General features: G+C 64.6%; 4 protein-coding genes across 6 annotated transcripts in view; all 4 read left to right on the top strand.

The window, feature by feature from the left end:
* The window catches only part of LOC104367123 (probable E3 ubiquitin-protein ligase DTX2), a 35,630-nt gene extending 33,310 nt beyond the window's left edge, over positions 1 to 2,320 (top strand). Inside the window, exons 9-11 of the mRNA XM_033007416.2 lie at positions 21 to 182; positions 905 to 994; positions 1,626 to 2,320. Coding sequence (XP_032863307.2) covers positions 21 to 182; positions 905 to 994; positions 1,626 to 1,850 — 477 coding nt within the window. The 3' untranslated portion in view covers positions 1,851 to 2,320. The remainder of the gene's footprint in view (positions 1 to 20; positions 183 to 904; positions 995 to 1,625) is intronic.
* A 4,452-nt stretch (positions 2,321 to 6,772) lies between these two features.
* Positions 6,773 to 8,465, top strand: LOC122153325 (uroplakin-3b-like). Its single transcript, XM_042791368.1, has 6 exons — positions 6,773 to 6,830; positions 7,100 to 7,249; positions 7,366 to 7,585; positions 7,686 to 7,762; positions 7,972 to 8,092; positions 8,282 to 8,465. Exons 1-6 carry the CDS (start codon positions 6,773 to 6,775, stop codon positions 8,463 to 8,465), a joined length of 810 nt encoding a protein of 269 aa, XP_042647302.1.
* A 465-nt stretch (positions 8,466 to 8,930) lies between these two features.
* Positions 8,931 to 10,999, top strand: UPK3BL2 (uroplakin 3B like 2). Its single transcript, XM_042791602.1, has 6 exons — positions 8,931 to 9,030; positions 9,514 to 9,657; positions 9,773 to 10,004; positions 10,096 to 10,172; positions 10,465 to 10,594; positions 10,733 to 10,999. The coding sequence occupies exons 1-6, from the start codon at positions 8,985 to 8,987 to the stop codon at positions 10,836 to 10,838; spliced, it is 735 nt and encodes a 244-aa protein (XP_042647536.1). The 5' UTR covers positions 8,931 to 8,984; the 3' UTR covers positions 10,839 to 10,999.
* A 1,593-nt stretch (positions 11,000 to 12,592) lies between these two features.
* On the top strand, positions 12,593 to 22,738 carry LOC116959396 (ras GTPase-activating protein 4-like). 3 transcript variants are annotated; one of them, XM_042791542.1, is made up of 20 exons: positions 12,593 to 12,754; positions 16,872 to 16,928; positions 17,511 to 17,624; positions 17,948 to 18,009; positions 18,124 to 18,256; positions 18,549 to 18,630; positions 18,817 to 18,948; positions 19,029 to 19,120; positions 19,339 to 19,372; positions 19,572 to 19,725; positions 20,050 to 20,114; positions 20,340 to 20,452; positions 20,537 to 20,723; positions 20,996 to 21,133; positions 21,254 to 21,577; positions 21,668 to 21,805; positions 21,893 to 22,028; positions 22,147 to 22,267; positions 22,353 to 22,402; positions 22,545 to 22,738. In XM_042791542.1, exons 1-20 carry the CDS (start codon positions 12,690 to 12,692, stop codon positions 22,667 to 22,669), a joined length of 2,322 nt encoding a protein of 773 aa, XP_042647476.1. In that variant the 5' UTR covers positions 12,593 to 12,689; the 3' UTR covers positions 22,670 to 22,738. The 3 variants fall into 3 exon arrangements, with proteins under 3 accessions (XP_042647476.1, XP_042647475.1, XP_042647474.1); XM_042791541.1 differs by having other exon boundaries at positions 19,339 to 19,462; XM_042791540.1 differs by having other exon boundaries at positions 19,339 to 19,462; positions 20,996 to 21,577.
* Positions 22,739 to 22,930: the final 192 nt, after the last annotated feature.

Raw genomic sequence — 22,930 nt, 5'->3', positions numbered from 1 at the left:
CTGCTCCTCTCGCCTCGCAGGATGGGAGTTTGCAGTGCCCTTCTTGTAAAACCATCTACGGAGAGAAAACCGGTACTCAGCCCAAGGGGAAGATGGAGGTCTCCACTTTCCCCCAGTCCCTCCCTGGCCACAGGGACTGCGGGACAATCCAGATTGTGTATCACATCAGCAGAGGCATTCAGGTGAGTGCACAGCAGGCTCGCAGGAGCGGCTGCTGCCGGATAGCACAAGCTGTGAGAGCCTCCCAGGAAGGTATTGGGGTCCGGTTGTTGCAGTAGCTCAGATGGAGTCCATTGCATGGCATTAACAGAAAGGCTCACTAAAGCCTTCGGCCACACGCGATGAACTGATGCTGAACTTATACTTGGTTACGTGAAGGGAGGCCACGACACTGCAGCATCCTGTGAAAAATAAGTTAGCCACATCTGTCAGCAGAAGCAGCATCTTTGAGATAAGAAAAGGAACAGTCAGCCTAGAGACAGAGAAAGGATCCAATGAGGGACAAGAAGACCCCGGACCCAAATATTACTATTGAACTGAACCATCACGTGAGGAGAGGGGCACTTAGATTGTAAGGTTATAGTTGTCCAGGGATTTCTTCGTTCAGAGTCCCTCTCCAGAGGCACCCAGCTCGAGGTGTTTTTCTGCTGTGCCATCTGAATAAATTATTTTTATAAGATTTGATGCCTGAGACTGCTATGGGAAATCTGGGGTAAAGAGATTTCTTTAGCCCAGTGCAGTACCTGCTGGCAGCCCATCGCTGAGCAGCCTGAGGTGCCTGGAGGCAGGGGCTGCACTGGCTGTTCCTCAGTGCGTGGGTTGACTTGGGTCATCCTGCTGCTGAGGGATTGTCCAACTCGTATGAAGAGGGATGTGTCCTTGCCAAACGTCTTCTCTGTTGCAGGGCCCTGAGCACCCCAACCCTGGGATGCCGTACACGGCAAGAGGCTTTCCTCGCTATTGTTATCTACCAGATAACGAGAAGGGCAGAAAGGTAAGGTATCACACCCTGATAACGTGGCCCTTCTGAGGTTGTCTCTTGGCCCTGTGTTGGTGGGTCGGCACAACAGGGTGGCTTTTGGGAGCCGTCCCCATGATGCTAACCAGCTGTTCTTGATAATTGTCCATGTTGTTTGATCCTTATGTGTATTTGTAATCCCTCTGCCCATGAAGATCTCTGCTGCTCCTTCACAGCTTTGACTGTGAAGACTTGCTCTCCTTAATCCCTTTACTAAACAAAAGCCCATCTGATCTTTTGGGAAGGCAACCCTGGCCTGTCCCAGGCCAGACAGTTACAAGAGTTTGCACTGAGGACCCCTGATCTCGGAAAGTCCAGCTGCTGGTACTTCCCATCCCGGTTTCCTCTGGGTGGGTGTGTTTGTCTCAGTTTGTGCCGGTATTTTTCAAGTCCTGGAAGCCCAGCATGTGTACGGAAGGGCCCTTCCCATTAGGGGCACCACATGGGTAACTGGGGAGGTGATGGAGATCCCTCCTCATGCTGGGATCTTTGGTTTCCTCCTGCTACGGCAGGGATTTAGGTTGTCAAGCTTCTGGCCAGCTGCTTTCATGGCTCAAGTCTCCTACCTGCTGAAGGCCAGCTTTGGTTCTTCTCTTTCCACCTCTAGGTCCTGGAACTCCTGAGGGTGGCCTGGAAGAGACGCCTGATTTTCACAGTGGGCACCTCCAGCACCACTGGCGAGAGCAACACGGTGGTGTGGAACGAGATCCACCACAAGACAGAGATGGACACAAACCTGAGTGGCCACGGCTACCCCGACCCCAACTACCTGGACAATGTGCTGGCGGAGCTGGCCGCGCAGGGCGTCACCGAGGACTGCCTGGGACAGTGAGCCGGGGGGGGCGCCCGGCTGTGCCGCGCACGCCTCGAGGGGCCCACCCACTGCACTTATTCCTGTTGCCTTAAGTTCCTGTGTCTGACCACCCGTCACACTGAGCAATAACACTGTACCGCGGGAGCCCTGCCTGCTCTTTCCAGGCTCTTTTTTGGGGAGGGAAGGATATTTTTGTAGAAACTGCACTTGTGTCTCTGGATGGGGTTGATGGCCGCAGCCAGGACGGGCTGGGACAGTGGTCCTGGGGTGACAGGGATCCCCTTGTGAAGACAGGACCCTGCCCTGGTAATGCCTGGGGACAGGATGGGGAGAGGGGAGCGTCTCACTCCCACTAGGCCACCTGGAAGGCAAAGGAGGGCCTCCCTCCTACCCCCTGCAGCTCCCTGTCTCTGAGGCACCGCTGGGAGCGAAGCCTCCCGCCCCTGTATCTCTGCTTGGATATAATAAACACTTAATTTCCACAGCGAGTCACTGCTTTGCCTTCCAGCTGCCCGATGGCTTGGGGTGCCTCCCCCCTCCGTGGCTCTCGCTGGGGGGCCAGCCCGCTCCGCAGAGAGGGGGGGATGCGATCCAGCCGGGAGAGAGGAGGGAAAGCTCAGCTCTGCTGGAGGGACACAGATCTCTGCGGGGGCAGGACACGGGCGCTGGGCCCTGGGGTGAGGGGTTGCAGCCTCTCAGTGCTTCACCAGCCAGAACCCGAGGGTCTGTGGCCACGGTGCCAGCAGAGGTGACCGGCAGTGTCTGTCCTGGGGGGAAGTGGCAGTCCCCTGCCCTTGCTGCGAGCTGCCCTCCCTGCTCCTATCGTCCTGCAGTCCCTTCTGGCAGGGCCTGCCCCTCCTTCCCCCCCTCTCTCCGGTGAAACCGGCAGCAGCCTGGGGGTTGTTCGCGCCCGGTGAAGCCTCTGCGGGGAGGAGGCTGTTGCGCTTTGTGCTGACTGCTTTGTGCTGCTGCTGCAGGGAGTGCTGGTGCCCCCAGCCGGTGACAGGCCCCCGTCCTCCCCTGTCAGCGGGGCGGGGGTGGCAGCGATGCTGCAGAGCTGCTCTCGGGGCCGGCGCACACTCCTGCACCCTGCGCTCTGCCTGCTGCGGAGGGGAAACGGCCCCGATCCTGATGGCTTTGCTGGACCTTGTCACCTGGCAGCTGAAGCCTGCTGAAGACCTGTTTCTGGCTGTTCCCAAGTCCCAGGAGCTCTGCCCGTTTTAAATCCCTTTGGCACATCAGAGGCTCTGGTGCCATCTGCCATTTCACCTCCTTCCTGGGAGATTCGGGACGTGGCTGTGATTCACAGGAGCTCTGTCTTGGCGTCCTCCTGGGACCAGCGTGTCCTGGATCAGCAGAGAGCAACTTTCTTTCTGTCATGCCAATATGAAAATGAAAAGGTTTTTTTGGAGTTGTCAAGGGCTGGAGCCTTCCCCTGTGTCCATCTTGTGTTTGCAGCCTCCCGGTTGCCCTCTGCTGCAGGGTCTAGAGAGAAAACCCTCGAACAGCCAGCAAAATTCAGGGGTGCTGCAGGAATGGAAGCTCCCTGGGAGCAGCAGGCACCGAGCTCTACAGAAATGGGCCGTGTCCGCACCTCTCATGCCCTGCTTGCGAAAGGGAGCAGTTTCGAGTTCAAACCTCAGCTTTCCAGCCCCAGATCGTGTTCTCCCAGCAATCAAAACAGTGATTTGAAGTGAAAATTGAGCAGGGTTCATCCAGCCCTGTACAAAGCAAGAATTTCCTGCTGAGTGTCGCCCAAGGCATCTTTGACAAACGCCCCTGTGCGTGAATCAGCTGGAACCTCCCCAAGTCCCGGCTGGTCCAGGAACTGGGCACCGCGGCGGGAGCTGGGCAGGCTCAGCGCCTCGTCCCTGGCTGTCACGAGGACACGAGGCATCTCCTAAAATCCTCATCACGTCCGTGCTGAGCCCCGAAAACGGCTTAGCCCCCGCGGTGGGGGGATGCAGGCGGCAAAGGGGTGGGAAGCAGCAGAGCCGGGTGCTCGGGCATCGCGGCGCAGGGGGATGCGACGAAGCGGGTCCCTCTCTGCCCGGGGGGGCAGCCAACTGAGGGGGAAGGTATCAGAGCTGGCGTGGGTGAGAGCACAACCGTGATGCTGCGGTGCTGGGAGTGGACAGAGCCCCAGAAGTGCTTATAATGCTACCAGACGGGTCTGACTGAAAGCCTTGGGTCCCCCTGGCCCTGGCTGGAGACCCCCGGCAGGCGTTTCTCCCTTCCCGCGGCTGTGCTGGCTCATTTGCAGCAGGGGGGTTATTATTAGCCGAGCCTTGACCCCACAGGTATGTTGGCCCTGCATCCCAGTAGCGAGTACTGGCAGCTGAAACTGTGACTCACCGTCCCCTGCGTCACCCTGCCTTCCTTGTCCCACCGCTGGCACCTCACCGGGGAGCCCAAAGGAGGGCTCTGGGGTGGCACAGGGGGGGCTGGCGTGTCCCCGTGGGCGTCTGCTGCTGGCGGGATCCCTGGGGCAGGTATTGCTGGGTGGGAGGAGGGAAATAAAGCAGGGACTGGAAGAGGGAGGAGGGATGGAGCCTGCAGCTGCACCAGTTTTTCCCCTTTGCAGCTGGGCTGTGTAATCTTTGAATGCCCGATTTCCACTTAATCTGAAGGAGTGGTCCCCGACCTTTCAGGGAGGGGGGGGGGAAAATCCCCTCCCACACAGGAGTGGGCAGCCACTGCCCTTGGCAAACACTGAAGAATCATAGAATCTTATATAATCTTATATCATAGATCGAAGGTCTCTTAGAAGGGACCTTAAACATCACCCAGTGCCACCCCCAGCCCCGGGCAGGGCCCCCTTCCCCCAGCCCAGGGGGCTCCCAGCCCCGTCCAACCTGGCCTTGAACCCTTCCAGGGAGGGGGCACCCACAGCTGCTCTGGGCACCCTGGGCCAGCGCCTCACCCCCTGCACAGGGAACAATTTCTGCCTTACATCTCACCTAAATCTCCCCTCTGTCAGTTTAAACCCATCACACCTCATCCCATCCCCACCCCCTGACCCAGAGTCCCTCCCCCCCTCTCCTGTCCCCCCTTTAAGCCCTGGGAGGCCGCTCGAAGGGCTCCCCGGAGCCTTCTCTTCTCCAGGCTGAACCCCCCCAACTCTCTCAGCCCGGCCCCCCAGGGGAGCTGCTCCAGCCCCCCCAGCATCTCCGTGGCCTCCTCTGGCCCCGCTCGAGCAGCTCCGTGTCCTTCTGCTGTTGGGGGCCCCCGAGCTGGCCCCAGCACTGCAGGGGGGTCTCCCCAGAGCGGAGCAGAGGGGGACAATCCCCTCCCTGGCCCTGCTGCCCCCCCTGCTCTGGCTGCAGCCCAGGGCACGGGTGGGTTCTGGGCTGCGAGCGCACGGGGCTGCCTCACGGGCAGTTTTCCCCCCCCAACCCCCCCAGTCCCTCTCCCTGGGGCTGCTCTCCAGCCGCCCCTCGAGGGCCCAGCCTGGGTTTGTGCTGGGGTTTGCCCCGACCCACGGGCAGGACCTTGCCCTTGGCCTTGTTGAACTCCCCGAGGTTTGCCCGGGCCCCCCTCTCCAGCCTGCCCAGGCCCCTCGGGATGCCACCCCTGCCCTCCCGCGTGTCCCCACACCACACAGCTCGGTGTCACGGGTGAACTTGCTGGGGGTGCATCGATCCCACTGTCCGTGTCCCAACAAAGATGTTAAACAGCGCCGGGCCCAGCCCCGACCCCTGAGGAACGCCCCTCGTCCCTGCTCTGCCCTTGGGCATCGAGCAGCTGACGGCAGCTCTTGGAGTGCCACCAGCCAGCCAGTTCCTTATCCCCGCAGTCAAACCCCCGTCTCCAATTTACAGACAAGGTTGTTGTACCGGACGGTGCCACAAGCTTTGCCCAAGGCCAGGCAGACACGTCACTTGCTCTTCCCTCACCCACCAGTGCTGTAACCCCACCGCCCAAGGCCACCAAATTCATCAGGCGGGATTTGCCCTCAGTGAGGCCGTGTCGGCTGTCACCCATCGCCTCCTTATTTTCCATGTGCCCCAGCAGTTTCCAGGAGGATCTGCTCCCTGACCTTGACAGTCACAGCGGTGACCGGCCCGTAGTTCCCCAGGTCTTCCTTTTGTCCCTTTTTAAAAACGAGGGGTTATGTCTCCCCTTTTCCAGTCGGCAGGAGCTTCACCGGACTGCCACAACTTCTCAAATATGACGGACAGTGGCTGAGCCACTTCATCTGCCAGTTCTCCCAGAACCCACAGATGCATCTCAGCAGGTCCCACGGACTTGTGCACCTTCAGGTTCCGGAGATGGTTTTGACCCTGAGCTGGGGAAATGTCAGCATGGGGTGGCCCGGGACTTCGGGTGCCTCCACACCCCTGATGCTGGGTGGGACCTTTTGCTGTGAATGCTTGGGGATTTGGGTGAGTTTTGGGTGTGATGGCTGCAGAGTGCTTCCCCGCCCTTGGGGCAAGGCTGGCTGCACCCAAAACCAGCTGGGCGTGAGCCTGTCACCCTGGCTCTGGGTGCTGGGTGGGCACGGGGCACCCGTGGGGAGTCAGGTCCCGGTGGGGCGAGTGGGGGTGCAGGACTGCTTGCCCAGCTGCCTCCATAGTCCCAACAAAACCATTCTGGCATGTGCCTCCTCCGTGCCTCAGTTTCCCCTTTCACATTGCAGGCTTGTGCCCTGCCTCCTCGCAGCCCACCCTGGTGCCCCAACTGCGGGCTCCAGCGGGGCGGCTCCCGGGGGGGTTCGGGGTAGTGGGTGACCTGGGAGGCGCAGCCGGCCCCCCCTCTTTGCCCGCGGGGTCTTGCCAGGCCGGCGGAGCCGGTGCAGGAATGCGGGGCTGGCTGGGAGGACCTGGCTCCTCGGGACAGGCGGTCCCCGCTGCGGGGGCTCGCGGGGCGGTTCGTCCCCTCGGCAGTGGGACGGGGCGAGCGGAGCAGGGCGGCACGTCCAGCCCCACCGGGACGACACCATGGAGCTGCCGTGGGTGCTGCTGGTGCTGGCCGGGACGGGCGCAGCCGCGGGCCTGGGTGACTCCCCCGGGGGGGGGGACAGGGGCTCGGAGGGGCTGCGAGGTCTTTTCCGCACGGGTGTTTGCAAGGTGTTTATGCCAGGGAGGGTGTTATGGGTTCGGGCACGGCTGGGTGGGGTCCCCACACCGGTGCTGGCACCCCGTGAGCCCTCGCTGTGCCGGCACCGGCGCTCGGGACCCTCAGTGTGGGTGCGGGCTGGGGTCAGGCGCTTGCTGAGCGGCGCAGAGCACGGGGGTCCCCCCCGCTCACTGCCCCCCACCCCCCAGCCCTGCTGCCCTACGTGCCCCGCGTGCCCCCCGCGGCACTGCCAGGGAAGCTCACCGCCACCACCTTCGCGCTGGAGAGGCCCTGCTGCATCTTCGACCGGCACGCCAACGCTTCCGATGCCGTCTGGCTGGCGGTGGCTTTCGCCAACGGTGAGCGCCCGCTGCTCGGGCACACGCTCCCCGCCGCGACGGGGGGGACGGGATGGGACGTGGGAGACCCTCACCACAGACACTCGCCCCCCCTCCCCCCCATCTGTGCCACGCAGCCTCGGCCGCCTTCAAAAACCCCCCATCCCGGGCTGACGTGCCCCTCTACGAGCAGCTGCCCACCGCCCGCTCCTACATGACCCTGGAGACGGCGGCGGCCACGTACGCCTGCTCGGCACCCAGCCCGGCTGTCCTGCGGGTTGGGGGTGACGCGGCGTGCGGGAGCCAGGGTGGCCGGGACCCCTGCAATGGACCCCTGCCCTCCCCAGGGCCCTACAGGTGAGGCTGGCAGGACGGAACCCCCCCAGGTCCCAGCTGGGGTAAGTCCCCATCCAGGGTGGGCTCGCCCCCGGTGTCACGGCTGTACCCATCCCGGCAGGGTGAAGTTCCTGGTGATGGGCTGCCACGGCCCCAAAGCGGAGACGAGGTGGTCCGAGCCCATCCTCCTGCGGAGAGGTACCGGTGGCTCTGCCTCCCCCCCGCCCCCGGCACCTGCCCACTTGGGGTGCCGCCCTGCGGCACAGCACTCTGCCATCACCCCCAAAACCCAGAGGCGAGAAGCCCGCCCCCACCCCCCTCAAGCTCCTCCTGGCCACCCTATCCCACCCCTTCCATCACCCCAACCCTGAAGCCCCCCCCATGTCCCTGATCCTGCCTCCTTCCAGCCCGCAGCCCGAGCACCATCGACCCCGCACCGGCACGCCGCGGCAGCGACGTGGTCGTCATCGCCTCCATCCTCGCCGGCCTGGGGGCCGTGCTGGCCGCGGTGGGGCTCGGCGCTCTGGGGTACGGGGGCTGCGCTGGGGGCGGGGGGGACACACACCCTGGAATCAGAGCCTTTTTTTTTTTTTTTTTTTTTTTTTCCCCCTTAAATCCGGGGTTTGGTGAGGAGAAAGGGCCCCTCCGCAGTGGTCGGGGCAGGGGGGGGCCCCACGGACCCCCCCACTTGACGCCTCTGCTTGTCTCTCCCCGCAGCGCCGAGGCGTGGGGGTCCCTGTGCCGCCGGGATTCGGGGACCAGCGCCTTCGCCCGCAGGTCCTACAGGACCCACCACATCCCCCCGGCCCTGCCGCAGCCCCTGCCCCCCGGCTGCGGGTGCAGCCCCCCGGGGCTGGGCTGCTTTGCCCTCCGGTCTCCTGGTCCGTGTCCTGCCGAGTAAATTCTCACTTTACACCTTCAGCTGCCTCCTCCTTGCCCGTCCCGCCTCTGCCTGCCGCCCTGGTTCACCAGGGCCCCGCTGCCGGCCTCGCAGGGCTGGAGATGTGGAGGGTGGGGGCACCAGGCCCCCCAAAAGCCACTCAGAGCCCCAGCTTGGGGGCACTTGGTGTCGTGGGGAGGGGGGCGGGGGGCACATGCTGGCACCCGTGGGGTCTGCGGGGACCCCCGAGGTGGGCCTCACCCTATGCTGGCACTCTCTGCCCCATTGCCTGGGTGAGGGCTGTTGCCCACCCGTGTCACGAGTGCAGCAGTTCTCAGCACGCAGGCCCTGGCCGTAGGAAACGCTCCCCCGGGGAAACGAGCCCAACCTGTTTGCCACGGAGGGGGGGGAGGCGGGGGGGGGGGGGGGGAGCCGCGGGTGGCGCAGGAATGTGGGCGGTTGGCAGCCACAGGCGGGTCCCGTGGGGACGCAGCACCCGGCCGCCCGCACTCCCGCCCTCGGCACCCCGGCGCCCGCACCATGGTCCCGCTGCTCCTCCTGCTCCTGGCGACGGCCCGCGGCATGGGTGAGTCCGCCCACACCAGTTGGGCTGGGGGGGGGTCCCCGCTGTCCCCTGCTTGTGGGGGTCCCCTGTGCACAGGCACTTGGACCCCCCCCAACCACCCCCGCCCCGAGCCTGGAGGTGCAGGGCAGTGGATGCCCCCCTCCTCCGTTTTGGGTGCCACCCTTAGGGTCCCTGGTGTCACCTTTCTGGGCACAGCGTGGGGTCCTCCGGGGTCTCGCAGGGGTGTCCCTCCCTGGGGGGGGGTGGGGGGGGGGCGGCACAGGAGTGTCTTCGCTTCCTCTTTTCATGAAACACGTCGTGTCTGAGCCCAAAACAGGGGGTGGGAGGGGAGCGGGGACCCCACAGCCAGGATCACAGGGGTCAGCTCCCTCCTGCCCCTGTCCCCACACCCAGCCCCCCGGCACCACTGCAGCCGGTCAGGGGTCGCAGCAGGGGGTCCCGACCCTCTGCCGCACCCCCCCCCCCCTTGGCTTGTCACCGCAGCCCAGGGCTCGTACAGACCCACCCTGGCCAGCCCCACCCTGGGGGCCCAGATCACCACCTCCACCTTCGTGCTGGAGCAGCCCCGCTGTGTCTTCAACATTCAAGACGACGTCGTCATCTGGCTGGTGGTGGCTGTCCCCGAGGGTAGGTGGGGTGCAGCAAGGCCCTGGGGGAGCAGCCCCCGGGCAGGGGCATGTTCAGGGCTCCCCCTGCCTACCCCCCCTGCCTACCCTCCTCACCCCTGTCCCCATCCCCGCAGCCGTATCCAACTTCAACAACAGCGTGGAGCCGGGGACCCCCGAGAGGGCGTTCCAGGGGTTCCCCACCAGTGCTCCCGCCTACATGACCCTCAACACCACCCTCCTCAACTACCCCTGCCCCAAAGCCCCCGGCGACATCACGGTGCTGCACGTCGGCATCGAGGCCAGCTGCGCCAGGGATGAGAAAAGACCCACCTGCAACGGCCCCCTGCCCGGCCCCGGGCCGTACCGGTGAGCCTGCTCATGGGGACGTGCCCCCCCCGGGCCTGCTGGCAGCCCCCCCGGCTCACACAACCGTGGCCAACGTCCCTTCCCATCCCAGGGTGAAGTTCCTCGCCCTGAAGGGCTCCGAGCCCGTGGCCGAGACAGCCTGGTCAGAGCCCATCACCCTGAGGACAGGTACCGCTGCTGGGGTGCTCGTCCTGCCCCTCGCACCCATCCCGCAGCCATTGGATTTGGGGGGGTGTGGGGTGGTCCCTGGGGGGGGGCTGCACGCTGAAGCACCAGCGGCTTGGGGTGCAGCGCTCCTTGTGAGCAGCCGGGGAAACTGAGGCAGGGCACCGCCGCGGTTCCTGCCTGGGGTGCGATGGCACAGGGTGTTTGCACGCTGCCTTTGCGCGGTGCAATTGCACGCCGGGACTGCCCACAAACGCACCGGGCCCCCGGCGCTCCCCTCCCGCTCTCTCCCCAGCCCGGCAGCCCGGCAGCATCCCCGCCAGGGGCAGTGGGCACAGCGCCGGCACGATCGCCCTCACCTCCATCCTCTCCATCCTCTTCGCCATCCTGCTGGCCGGCCTGCTGGCCATGCTGGTTTTTTGGGGGTGAGTGCCCATCCCCGCATCCCACCGCGCCACCCGGGAGCCGGGATGGGTGCTGGGCACGCAGGACCAGCGTCAGAGGGTGACACCGGCACCCCGTGATCCCCCACCCTCAGCCCTCACCCCGCTTCCCCTCCCCAGCTCGGAGGCCTGGGGTGGCAGCAGCACCTTCAGCAAGCCGGAGGCGGTGACGGTGCGGCGGTACAACACCCATCACGTCTACGACCAGCCGGCCGCCCGGCTCTGAGCCCCCGCGCCGCCCGCCCGCACTCCCACGGGTGCCCCGGCAATTGCACCACGGGTGTCGGTGACACGACGCCCGTCACCGGGGCACGGCCAGAGCTGCCCCGTGGACCAGGGCCCCGGCGAGCCGCGATGGAGCGGGGGATTAAAGGCTTTTCCACGCGCTTTGTGCCCTCAGCCTCCTGTTTGTGACCACCCCCCCACCCTGGAGACGGCACCCACCAAGACCTCACTGCCTCCCCCAGCCCCCCAGGAAAAGCCCTGTGGCCCCTTTCCCCCACGTGGGGCTCTGAGCCTCATCCCTGGGTGGGGGGATGCCCAGGGCAGGATGCAGCCAGGGGTGCTCTGGAGTGGGAGGAGCGTTTTCGCACCCAGCTTGGGGTGCCACCTGCACCCACTCTGAACAGGGAAAAGTCCCCCCGGGTGCGAGGCAGTGAGGGGAGCCTGACCCCCCACCAGCCCCGGCACTGGGGTGAGGGGCACAGAAATGCCCCCAGGAGTGGGTGGGGGGTTCATAGCGGGGGGGGGGGGAAGGTTTCTCTCTGTTCCCCTTCATTTATCCCTGACCCAAACTCGGAGGAGGTTCTCCCCCAGGGCAGAGCTGGCCCAATCCTGCCCGGGTGCTGCTGGTGTTCCCTTGCTAGCCACGAGATGGCAAGAGGGGACCAGCAGCCCGGGGCCTGATCCTGCACCAGGGGTGGAGGAGCCTCGTCCTGCACCAGTCTCCGATCCTGCTCTGGGGGATGTGGGGGCCCGATCCTGCACTGGGGCGGGGCGGGGGGGATGGGTCTGATCCTGTCCCAGAGGCTGTGAGGGTCCTGACCCAGCATTCCTGACCCTGCAGCAGCGTGTGGGTCCCTGATCCTGCTCTGGGGTCATGGGTGCCCTGATCCTGCAGCCCGGGCAGGATGAGACACCCCCCCCCCGGTGCTGAGGAAGAGAAAGCTGCAGAGCACTGCAGGGTGGCCGTGCCCCCCCTTGGAGTGGAGTCAGGGCAGGTACATATATACATCAGGTACATACACATATATGTATGCATATACATACATTAAAAGCCCATATTTTTTTCTGTAGGCGCCATGCAAAGGGCAGGATTTCTGCCCGATCCGTGGTCACAGCGCCCTTACCAAGGTGTCCCCAGTGTGTCCCCAGCGTGTCCCCAGCGTGTCCCCAGCGTGTCCCCAGCGTGTCCCCAGCGTGTCCCCGCAGCAGCCAGCGCGGCCCTGAGCCCCAGCTTTGGGTGCCGAGGCAGGTCTGGCAGGAGGGGCCCCCCATCCTCCCTCCTGTATTTATGGCACTAAGCCCTCCAGAAATGCCACCGAACCCTCGGGGGGTGCTGCAGCCGAGGGGCGGGGGCAGTGCTTAAAAGAAGAAGAGAAAAGCGAGCAGAAGGTGGGGATTTGGGGCACAGGCTGGTGTGGGGGAGCACGGGGCAGCAGGGACCCAGTGTGAGTCCGGTCCTTAATTGCCAGCCCAGGCCCGGCGGAACCGAGCGGGGGGTCCCGGCGGGACCCGGGGCAGCGTGGGGTGTCCCCGTCCCGCTCCTCTCCCGAGCGACGGCGCCTCGGCCCCGCCCACACCCACCTCGGCCCCGCCCACACCCTCCTCGGCCCCGCCCACGCCCGCCTTATCCCCGCCCACACCCGCCTCAGCCCCGCCCACTCCCCCTTCAGCCTCTTACCCCTTGGCTGACAGCAGCTACAGCCACCCAATCGCCGCCGAGGGAGGGCGCACGGCCCCGCCCTTTGTCCCGCCCCGCGCGGTGAGTGGCGGCGGCCGGAGCCGGCCCGCACATGGGCGCGGGGCCCGGTGACCGCCGGTTCGAGGCTGCCCTCGGCGCCGCTGCCCGCCCGCCATGGCCCGGCGGAGCGCGCTCTCCATCCGCATCGTGGAGGGCAGGAACCTGCCCGCGAAGGACATGTGAGTGTCCGGGGGGGGCCGGGAGCGGCTCGGGGGGGGGGCACTCCGGGGGGCAGCCCCCCTGCCCCAGGAGTGCTGTGGGGTGTGTCCCCCAGCAGGTCCCTGTGCTTTGGGGACACCCTCCTCCCCCCCCGAGGCTGGCTATGGGGTGTCTCTCCTGCTTTGGGGGCTCGCCCAGAATGGCTTGGGGTGCTCCCGGCAGTGCCGGTGTTTTGGGGCGTCCCTCCAGGATGGCTTTGGGGTCCCGTTGCATTGGGGGTCCCTCCCCCCCCAGCAGTGTGGGTGCTTTGGGGGTTCTCCCCTGGGTGGCTTTGAGATCCCTCTTGCTTTGGGATTTTCCCCTGGATTAGCTTTGAGTGCTCCCAGCAGGTCTCAGTGCCCTGAGGGCTCCCTCAGGAGTGCTGTGATGTCCCCTCTAATTTGGGGACACTCTCTAGGCTGGCTTTGAGGTTCCCTCCCAGGAGCACCCAGTGCTGTGTGATGCCCCTAGCAGCGCTTTAGGGTACCCCAACCAGTGCTCCCACTTTCCGGGGGCACCCCCTGGGCTGCCATGGGGCAGGGCTGCCTTTACCACGCACCCACCCTCCTGCCCCGGAGCTGGATCCTTTGTGGGGACCCCGAGACATGAAGCAGGACCCTCAGTACGGCCATCCCCCAAAAGGAGCAGGGAGCAGCCCCGCTGCCCTGGCCCCTGTCACCGCTCTGTCCCCAACCCTGGCTGAATCTCCGCTGGCAGCCCCTTGGGTCAGGCTTCCCCCCTCCTTGGCAGCCCCCCCAGGGCTTCTCATGTGTCCCAGCATTATTCTCCTTACTCTGATCCTTACGGGGTGGGATGTGGGGACAGCGTTGGGGTGGGACAGGGGGGATGGCATCGGGGTGGCCCCCAGCCACCAAGGCAGCGGGAGGCTGTTGAGGAGCGCTCGGCAGCCAGACAGGGTCAGAGCTGCTGGAAAACCAGCAAAAATCCCTGCAGCCGTCATGGAAAAAGAGGATAAACAAGGAAAGAAACGTGACTTTTTTTTTTTTTTTTTTTTCTTTCTTCTTTCTTTTTTTAAATCCCATGTGTCAGGGCCTGATTTTTAAATCCCTTGGCATAACTCCCTGCCGGGAGCTCGCACCAGTGCGAGGAGGCTCTGGTTTTTAAGAGAGCTTGTTGCAGAAAGCTGCTGTGCGATAACGCTGTGAGCGGAGCTTTCCAGACCGCGGGTTTTGGGACACGGTTTTGGGCAGAGAGCGAAACCCGAGCGCCGGACCCGAGCGCTCGCTGGCTGCCGCCTGACCTTGGCCGTGTCTGGCCGCCGTCCCCCTCCCCTGCGGACGGGGGCTTGTGAGATCCAGTTCCTCTGCTCTGCCCTGGCGCAGCCTTTGGGATCGCCACCAGTTTCCCCCCCCGGGGGGGGGAAATCCCTCCGTGAGGTGTCAGTGGTGGCACCGGGCACGTTTGCAGGTCAGACCCTGCTTGCAAGCACCCATGGGTGATGGGGCACCCCCAAACCCCTGTGGGGCCCCCCAGCTCCTGCAGGATTCGGCACAGGGAGTCGCAGGAGCAGGATTTGGCTGGTGTTGCTGCGGTTTGTGGCCCCCCCAGCCCCCCCCTGCTCCCAGGAGCCGTGCCACCGGCAGCCCCCTCCTCTCCCCCGCAGCAGCAGTGTGATTTCAGTGGGGTTTAGCCCCGATGCCAGACTCCCCGGTCGCTGTGCCCGCAGGTCCCCCACCTCCTCCCAGTGCAGAAGAGCTGCTGTTTGGTTTTGCCTTCCAAGCCAGCGCCTGCACAGCGCGGGGCTGGGCACCGTGCAGCCATGAAACCATGAAACTGTCCATAAAGAGGCAGGAAACCCGCTCCTGCTTTTGCCCTCCGGCACGTCACGGCCCAACGCCGAGGCCAAAACCCGGGCAGGGGGGACAGGCTGCAGCAGCTCCAGCACAGCCCTGGCTGGGCTCTGCCCCTAGGACACAGTGGGAGCCTGAGCACCCTCCCAGCTGAGCGTTGCAAAATCCTCCCCTGCATCTTCATTGTCAGAAAGCAAGGAAAATTATCTTTATTTTATTTTATTATTTTATTTTATTGCCAGACCCCGAGGGCTGGGCAAAGCAGCGCCGCTATCTGCACCAGTGAATTTTTAATTGCAAAACTCAATGCCTCAGCCCCCAGTGCTGCCTGTCAGGATGGATGGCGGCGGGGAGCACGCATGTTTACTTCTTCCCCCCCCCCCCATCCCCAGTTTATACCGTGCTATCAATCTTTAAAGCTTCAGCCTTCATTTCCTCTTTTTAAAGCCCAACCTTCCCTTTTCCTAGCTCCTTCCCCTGCACCAGACACCCAGCCTCTCCGCCTGTGGCCGCCCGTGGAGGGGCGGGTGGCTGAAGCAAGCCGTGCTCTGCATGGGAGTCGGCAGGATGCCCAGTGCCCGCAGAGAGCCTGCAAGCCTTATAAATCTCTTCCCCTGACCTGTCCCGGGCACTGGTTTGCGTCCCGGGACGACGGTGCCATGCAGACGATGTCACCCAGTGGGATCCAGTTTGGAGCGGGGATTTATCCCCCACTGATGCAGCTTGCGGGCTCCCCAGCACCTCCTGCTGCCTGTGGCGAACAGATTTTGGCCGCCCTGTGTTTTAATCCCTGGAGCACACGACACCCGCGTACTGCAAGGGCAGCTTCATGGCACCCGGTGTCCCAGGGGACGTGGAGCCGCCCGTGTGCTCTAAACATCCCCGTGTTGGGGACAAGGGTTTCCTGCTGCTGGCACCGAGGGAGCTCCCGGCTGAAGCCTGCCCTGCGTTGCTGGGCACAGCTCGGGCAGGCAGATGTTCCCTTTCTGCCTGCGTGCTCCCTGCCCGCTTGATGGTTTGCGTAAGGCAGGAAATGTCAGCAACAGGCTCTGGTTTAATGGTGCTTCATCCACCGCTCTCATTAAAAGCCTCGCAGGAGGGTGGCTGGAGATGGGGGCAGGCAGGAAGCTGCTTTGAGCAACCTGCCAGCACTGCCAGCCCCAAATCCTCGGGATGCTGGTCTGGGGCGGGGGGGGGGGGGGATGCCACCGTGGTGCCTGGGATGCTCAACCCAGAGAGTTTGGGATCCCCCCCAAACCCTTTGAATCCCCCTCAGCAGCTGGCTCTCAACCTCCCTGGTTTTGAGACGGGAAAAATCGCTCTGTGCTTGGGGTCCCCAAACCCCCGCCCATGCGCTTCCTCCCTTTCTCCGGGACACTCGCGGCTGGCTGATGAATGCTGGCCGGGATCGACGTTAATGAGTAACCGTGCTCGGAGCAGGCTGCTCTGTGCCGGCTGCCTGCGGGACCAGAGCCACAACCTTTCCACCCCCTTGGCCAGCACCTGGGTCCTGCTGGCTCCTCTGCCCCCGGCCAGAGCCCCCCCCCCCCCCCCCGCAACCGAGTCACCTCGTTTCTGATGAAGCGAGGCAATAAGCTGTAAAAATTTTTTTTTTTTTTTTTTTTTTTTTTGGCTGCGGCACACAGGAGGAATGACTCGGGCTGTCCCCGGGGAGGAAGCGGGGTCACAGCATTGGGGTCACAGCATTGTGGCGGGGGCCAACAGCCTGTGGGCACCACGGCACACGGCTGCCTGCTCTTCACACCCCCTGCATCCCTGGGGGTGTCCCCGGGGGTGTCCCTGTCCCTGAAGAGGTGTTGGGGCTCCTGGGGCTGGAGGAGGCTGCTCTGGCCTCGCTCCCAGTGCATGCGATGGGGCTGTGGGTGCCTGGAGCCGTTTCGGGGAAAGGGTGGGTTTTGTTTGTTCTTCGCCTTCCGATTTGGAAGAGGAAAGCCTCTTTCAGTTGCCAGCGGGATGCGGTGGCCGGACACAGTCAGGGATGTGTTTCCCCAGGCTGGGAGTGAAGCCGCCGGGGTCACCACGTGCCTGCAGCCATGGCTAAATTCACCCGCTGAAGCCTTGGACTTCTGAGGGTGCCTCTGTACCCCAGCACCCCATAGCCCTGGGGTGTCCCCACAAAGGGCACCCGCTAGGTCCCCCCTCTGTGGGGGGGATTTCCCAGGGTTAAAAGCTTTGGTTGCTCATGACCGGGAGAGCCCTGTGGGGTTGGGGCGGGGGCCGGGGCTGCGGCTGGCGGTGCTGACAGAGCCGTGCCCTGTCCTTCTAGCACGGGGAGCAGTGACCCGTACTGCATCGTGAAGATCGACGATGAGGCCATCATCAGGTGAGTGGCACCATGTCCCTGGCTGGTCCCCCAACCTGCTGGCACACCCAGCTCCTAGGAGGTTCCTCCATCTACCCTGCTTCAGGCACATTATTATTATTATTATTATTATTATTATTATTATTATTATTATTATTATTATTGTTATTATTGTTATTGTTATTATTATTATTATTATTATTATTGTTATTATTATTATTATTCCCTGCTTTGAGCTGAACCATTATTATTATTGTTGTTGTTGTTATTATTAATATTATTATTCCCTGCTTTGAGCTGAACCATTATTATTATTATTTTTATTATTATTATTATTATTATTAATTATTCCCTGCTTTGAGCTGAACCACTCCTCCAGACACAGGCTGTGATGTCTAAGAGCCACCCGCCATGTCTTACCAGCCCAGAGCCACAGGACAGGACAGGGACCCATCCCCTGCCTACCTGTGGGTTCAAAACTGTGAGCGCTCCCCCAGCCATGTGTTGCTGAAAACCGTGAAGCTCACAGGGCTGGGGAGGTGGGCAGTGACCCCGTGAGGGAGCCCCGTTCCCCCCTGGTCACCGGTGCTGTCTGCCCCACAGGACTGCCACGGTGTGGAAGACACTGTCCCCGTTCTGGGGGGAGGAGTACGAGGTGCACCTCCAGCCCACCTTTCACAGCGTGTCCATCTACGTCATGGATGAGGATGCGCTCAGGTACGGGCGGGTTGGCAGCGGGGGCTGGGAGGTTGGTGGCTTTGGCTGCCTGTGTGCTCAACCCCATTGTAGACACCGGAGACTCCACAGCTGGCCAGCACTGCCTTGGGCTTTGGGACACAAACGGGTGAAGTTATTTCCTGAGGTTATTTTCCAGCTGGCAGCAAAGAGTGGCTGACACACTCCGTGGGGGCAGAAGCGCTGTGGTGGCCCCAGCCCAGGGCACCCAGGCACCTTGCGCCCCCCGCCCCCCCAAAACGCGTGGCAGGGGGGGTCCTGCCTGGGGCCCACGCCGTGTCCTGCACCCGACTTTTGTTTTCCAGCCGTGACGATGTTATCGGGAAGGTCTGCATCACCCGGGACATGCTGGAGCAACACCCCAAGGGTAGGGGGGACACGTGGCTGGGAGGTGTCGCGGGGGTGGGAAACGGGTCCCTGGGTGCCCCAGTGACCCCCCACCCCCCCCCCACCCCTGTGAGTGTGACCCCTTTCCCCACAGGCTACAGCGGCTGGGTGAGCCTCAGCGAGGTGGACCCCGATGAGGAGGTGCAGGGGGAGATCCACCTGCGGGTGGGGGTCCTGGGGAGCCCGGGCGGCCGGCGGCTGCTGCACTGCACCGTGCTGGAGGCCAGGTGAGGGGGGGGCATGGGGGTGGCAGGAGGCTGAGCATGCAGCCGGGACGCGTGTGGCGAGTCCTGGCTGTCCCGTGACTCAGTTTCCCCACCCTACCAGGGTCAGTTATCCTCCCTTGGGCGCAGAGCATCCTCCCCACCCCCCAGCAGCTGGCGGGGGTCCTGGGCTGGGGTCCACCTTCTCTGCCGGTCTCTAGGGCATGCATCTCCAGATGCTGGGGAACCGAGGAGGCGAGTGGGTGCCTGGAGGTATTTTGGGAGGTCGCTGGCAAATTCCTCCGCTTCTCGGCAGGGATTTGGCTAGGAGGGACCGGAACGGGGCCTCCGACCCCTTCGTCCGCTTGCGCTACAACGGGAAGGCGCAGGAGAGCACCGTGAGTACGACTTCAGTTTATCGTGGTCCCACGACCTGCCGGTGCTGCAGGTGAAATCATCCCACTGGGAAGCCCGGACCTCGGCCGGGAGCCACCCCTGTCCCCCCCACGTCCCCAGCGTGGTGTCCCGGGGTGGGGGTGTCGGATCCACCCAGTGAGGGGGGGACGAAGTCGTTGCTTTTGCAGGTGGTCAAGAAATCCTGCTACCCCCGCTGGAACGAGACCTTTGAGTTCGAGCTGGCTGAGCCCGCCGGGGAGAAGCTGTGCGTGGAGGTGTGGGACTGGGACCTCGTCGGCAGGAATGATTTCCTGGGGAAGGTGAGCCCCCAAATCCCGTCACCAGTGCTGGGGGGCCCGCCCGGCTGCCTGCCTGACCCCCTCTTGCCTTCCCCTCCCAGGTGGTATTCAGCATCCAGGGGCTGGAGGTGGCTGGGCAGGAGGAGGGCTGGTTCAGGCTGCAGCCCGACAAGTCCAAGCCGAGGGAGGACGAGTGAGTCTCAGCACGGGGGGGGGTTGGGGGGGGGGGCGTTATTCCTGCGAAGCATTGTCCCTGTGGAGGGGGAACTCTGGAAATTCCCTTGTCTGGGAGGGGTGGCAAGTGCAGGGCAGCCCCACCTGCCTGCCCAGGCTTCCCCGGGCTGTTGGGCCACCTCCTGCTTGGTGAAGGACTTCTCCATCCCTCCATCCCCCCACCCCGTGCTCCTGCAGGCGCCGAGGCAGCCTGGGCTCGCTGCAGCTGCAGGTGAGGCTGCGGGATGAGACGGTGCTGCCCTCCCACTGCTACCAGCCCCTGGTCCAGCTCCTGTGCCAGGAGGTGAAATCGGGGCGCCAGGTGAGGGGGCCGCTGCGAAGCCCTGCCGGGGCACCCACCTTCCTCCAGCTCGCTGCCACGGCACGAGTCTCTCCTCAGGCCATCACGTCGTGTTGCCTCTCCCCACCAGGACGGCCAAGTCCACCTGGTCACCCTCCTAGATGAAACCACCACGGCTGAGTGCCGGCAGGAGGTCGCCATCAACTTGGTCAAACTCTTCCTGGGCCAAGGGCTGGTCAAGGAGTTCCTGGACCTGCTCTTCGAGCTGGAGCTGGCCAAGCCCTGTAAGGCTGGAGCAGGGAGCAGAGCTGGAGGCTTCCAACCATCTGCTGGGGCTGCAAAACCTCCGGGACCTTGCGCGGTGATTTTTTCTGGGTTGACGGTTGAGGCTCAGCCATCATGCTGTGCTCTGGGTGGGAACCTCTTGGGTTCATCCTCACGGGTTGGTGGAGGAGCAGGTGGTTTGGGGTCAGGAAACCCCTGTAACTCCCATGGAGATGGCTGGAGGTGGAGGGCACAGCCCCTGTAAATGCCCCCCCGTGATTGCAGGTGCCCAGTGGGTGACCTGTGACCATCCCCCAGGCCACAGACCCTCTCCTGTTTTGCAGGTGAGCCCAACACTCTGTTCCGGAGCAACTCCCTGGCCTCAAAGTCGATGGAGTCCTTCCTCAAGGTGCCACACCACCCAAAACCTGCTCTTCCCGGGTCACCCTGGCTCTGGGGCTGTCCCCACAGGGGCCAGTTCCCGGAGGGAGTACTGGTGGGGCTGTGTCTTCCCCTGGGGCTGGGAGGTTGGAGGAAATCCCCTGTGTGACCCTTAGCAGGGAGTCTGGGGGTGTCGGGTACCAAACGTGTGGCTGTGTCCCCCCTCACCGTCCCCTGCGTGGTCCCTCGGCAGGTGACAGGGATGCCATACCTGCACGCCGTCCTGGGACCCACCATCACCCGCGTGTTCGAGGAGAAGAAGTACGTGGAGCTGGACCCCGGCAAGGTGGAGATCAAAGACGTCGGGTAAGGGGCGCGCGGGGCGGTGGGGCGGGGGGGGAGCCCGGGGGGGGAGCCCGGCCGTGGGGCTGACGGTGCCGGTGCTCGCAGGTGCTCGGGGCTGCACCGGGTGCAGACGGAGGGCGAGGTGATCGAGCAGGGCCGCCAGCACCTCCAGTCCTACCTGGGCGAGCTGCTGGATGCCATCGTCAAGTCGGCCCCGGCGTGTCCCGCCATCATCCGCGCCGCTTTCCGGCAGCTCTTCCAGCGTGTCGGGGAGCGCTTCCCCCAGCACCAGGTCGGGCTGCGGCAGGGGGATGAACCGGGGGTCCAATGGGAATGGGGTGCACTGGGTGCGGTCCCCAGCTTTGGTCAGTGGGGTCCTCTCTGGGGTGTGGGGGCAGCCCCCCAGGGATGGGGGGCAGCGGGGCCACGCTGCGCCCAAACAGCGCCTCTGTGCTGGAAGCCAGCCCCCGCGTCCCTGGTTCACCAAGGCACGCGGCGCCTGGGGATGTTCTGCAGTGGGACAGACCCTCACACGTCTCCCCCCCCCGCCTTGGTCGGCCGCAGCACACCAAATTTGTGGCCGTCACCAGCTTCCTCTGCCTCCGCTTCTTCTCGCCGGCCATCATGACCCCGAAGCTCTTCCACCTGCGGGAGACACACGCCGATGCGCGCACCAGCCGCACGCTGCTGCTCCTGGCCAAGGTGGGACCGGGCAGGTGTCACCCAGCTGGGGATTTCGGGGTGCTCAGTTGCTTCCTGTTAGGGAGGGATGGGTCCCCCCACCAGCGACACCTCTGTCCCCCCCTCCCCGGGGGTCTGCAGGCGGTGCAGATGGTGGGCAACATGGAGCCGGCGGCCGGGCGGGCCAAGGAGGCTTGGCTGGGCCCGCTGCTGCCCGCCCTGCAGCAGGGCATCGCCCAGATGAAGGACTTCATCGCCCGGCTGGTGGGGATGGAGGAGGAGGAGGAGGAGGAGGAGGAAGGCGAGGGGTGGCTGCTGAGCCCCCCGGCTGCGGTGGTGAAGGAGGGGCCGCTCTTCGTCCACAAGACGCGGGGCAAGGGGCCGCTGCTCGCCGCCGCCGCCAAGAAGCTCCACTTCTGCCTCACCGGGGAGTCCCTCAGCTTTGGCAAGAGCCCCGGCGCTGAGGTGGGGGGGGTGCCGGGGGGGAGGTGGGGGGGCAGCGGGGGTGGCACTGACCCCCCCACACACACACACTGCGTGTGTGTGTCCCATCAGCGTAGCGGCACCATCGCCCTGGCCGACATTCTGGCGGCCGAGAAGGTGGAGGAGAAGAGCTTCGGGAGCGCCCACGTCATGCAGGTGGTCTACCTGGACGCGGGCGGGCGGCAGGAGACAGCCTACCTCCAGTGCAAGGTGGGACGGGGGACACTGGGGGTGGCGCAGCCGGGGACACCCCCACCCCCATTCCCCCCCCCCCCCCCAACTTTTCACACCCCGCAGTGCGTCAACGAGCTGAACCAGTGGCTGTCAGCCCTGCGCAAGGTGTGCGTCAACAACCCCCGCGTGCTCCGCACCTACCACCCCGGCGTCTTCCGCGGGGACAAGTGGAGCTGCTGCCACCAGAGGCAGAGGACAGGTACCGGGGTGGGCACCCGGGACCCCTGCAGGGGTGCCCAGGGTGTGGGGGGGTGTCACCCCACCCCGCCTGTCCCCCCCCGCCCCAACCCGCCATCATAAGCAACACTGTCCCTCAGGGCTGGGGTGCGACCGGACCCGGCATGGCGTCACCCTCCAGGACTGGAGTGACCCCCTGGATTCAGCGGCGGAGGCTCAGCGCCTCTTCCACCACCTCCAGGGCCTCCGAGGGACCCTCAGGTGAGCCCCCACCCCAGGGTGGGGGGACACCCACCCCCTGCACCCCTCCCAGGGTACATCCCCCACTCCTCCCCGCTCTCCCCAGGGAAAAGTACTGGGAGCTGCTGGACGCCCAAAATGGCCCGCGGGGTGAAGGTAGGTTTGGGGTGGGAGGGGATTTTGGGGACCCCGGTGGGGCTGCTCTGGCCGGGGCATGTCTCTAGGGGGGTCGGGGTGGGGGGGCCATGGTGGTTGTTGGGGTCTCACCGCTGCTCCCTTCCCCCCCCCCCTCCAACAGGTGCCCCTGTGCCCGAGGGGCTGAGCCGGCTTTTTGGGGTGCTGGGGGACCTGGAGAGCTGCCACCGCCTGGCGCAGCCCCCGGCCCCCCCGGCCCCCCCGGCCCTGCTGCAGCTGCAGCCATGAGGGGGGCTGGCGGGTCCCCACGCCTCGGGGGGGCACGGCGGTGGCAATAAAGGCGCCTTGTACCCCGCAGCCCTGTCCTGTCCGTCCGTGGTGGGGGCCGGGGGAGGCAGCGCTGGGTTGGGAACTGGCTAAAGCTCTGCCGGTGGCACCGGTGGCGTCACTGGTGGCGTCACTGGTGGCCCAGCCGGTGGCGGTGGTGGCGTCACTGGTGGCGTCACTGGTGGCGTCACTGGTGGCGTCACTGGTGGGCTGGGGGAAGCT

Source organism: Tyto alba, unplaced genomic scaffold, assembly GCF_018691265.1.
Source record: "Tyto alba isolate M040663 unplaced genomic scaffold, T.alba_DEE_v4.0 Super-Scaffold_19, whole genome shotgun sequence".
Lineage (NCBI taxonomy): Eukaryota > Metazoa > Chordata > Aves > Strigiformes > Tytonidae > Tyto > Tyto alba.
The sequence above is the reverse complement of the archived record's forward strand: the minus strand, read 5'-3'. Positions and strand labels throughout refer to the sequence as shown.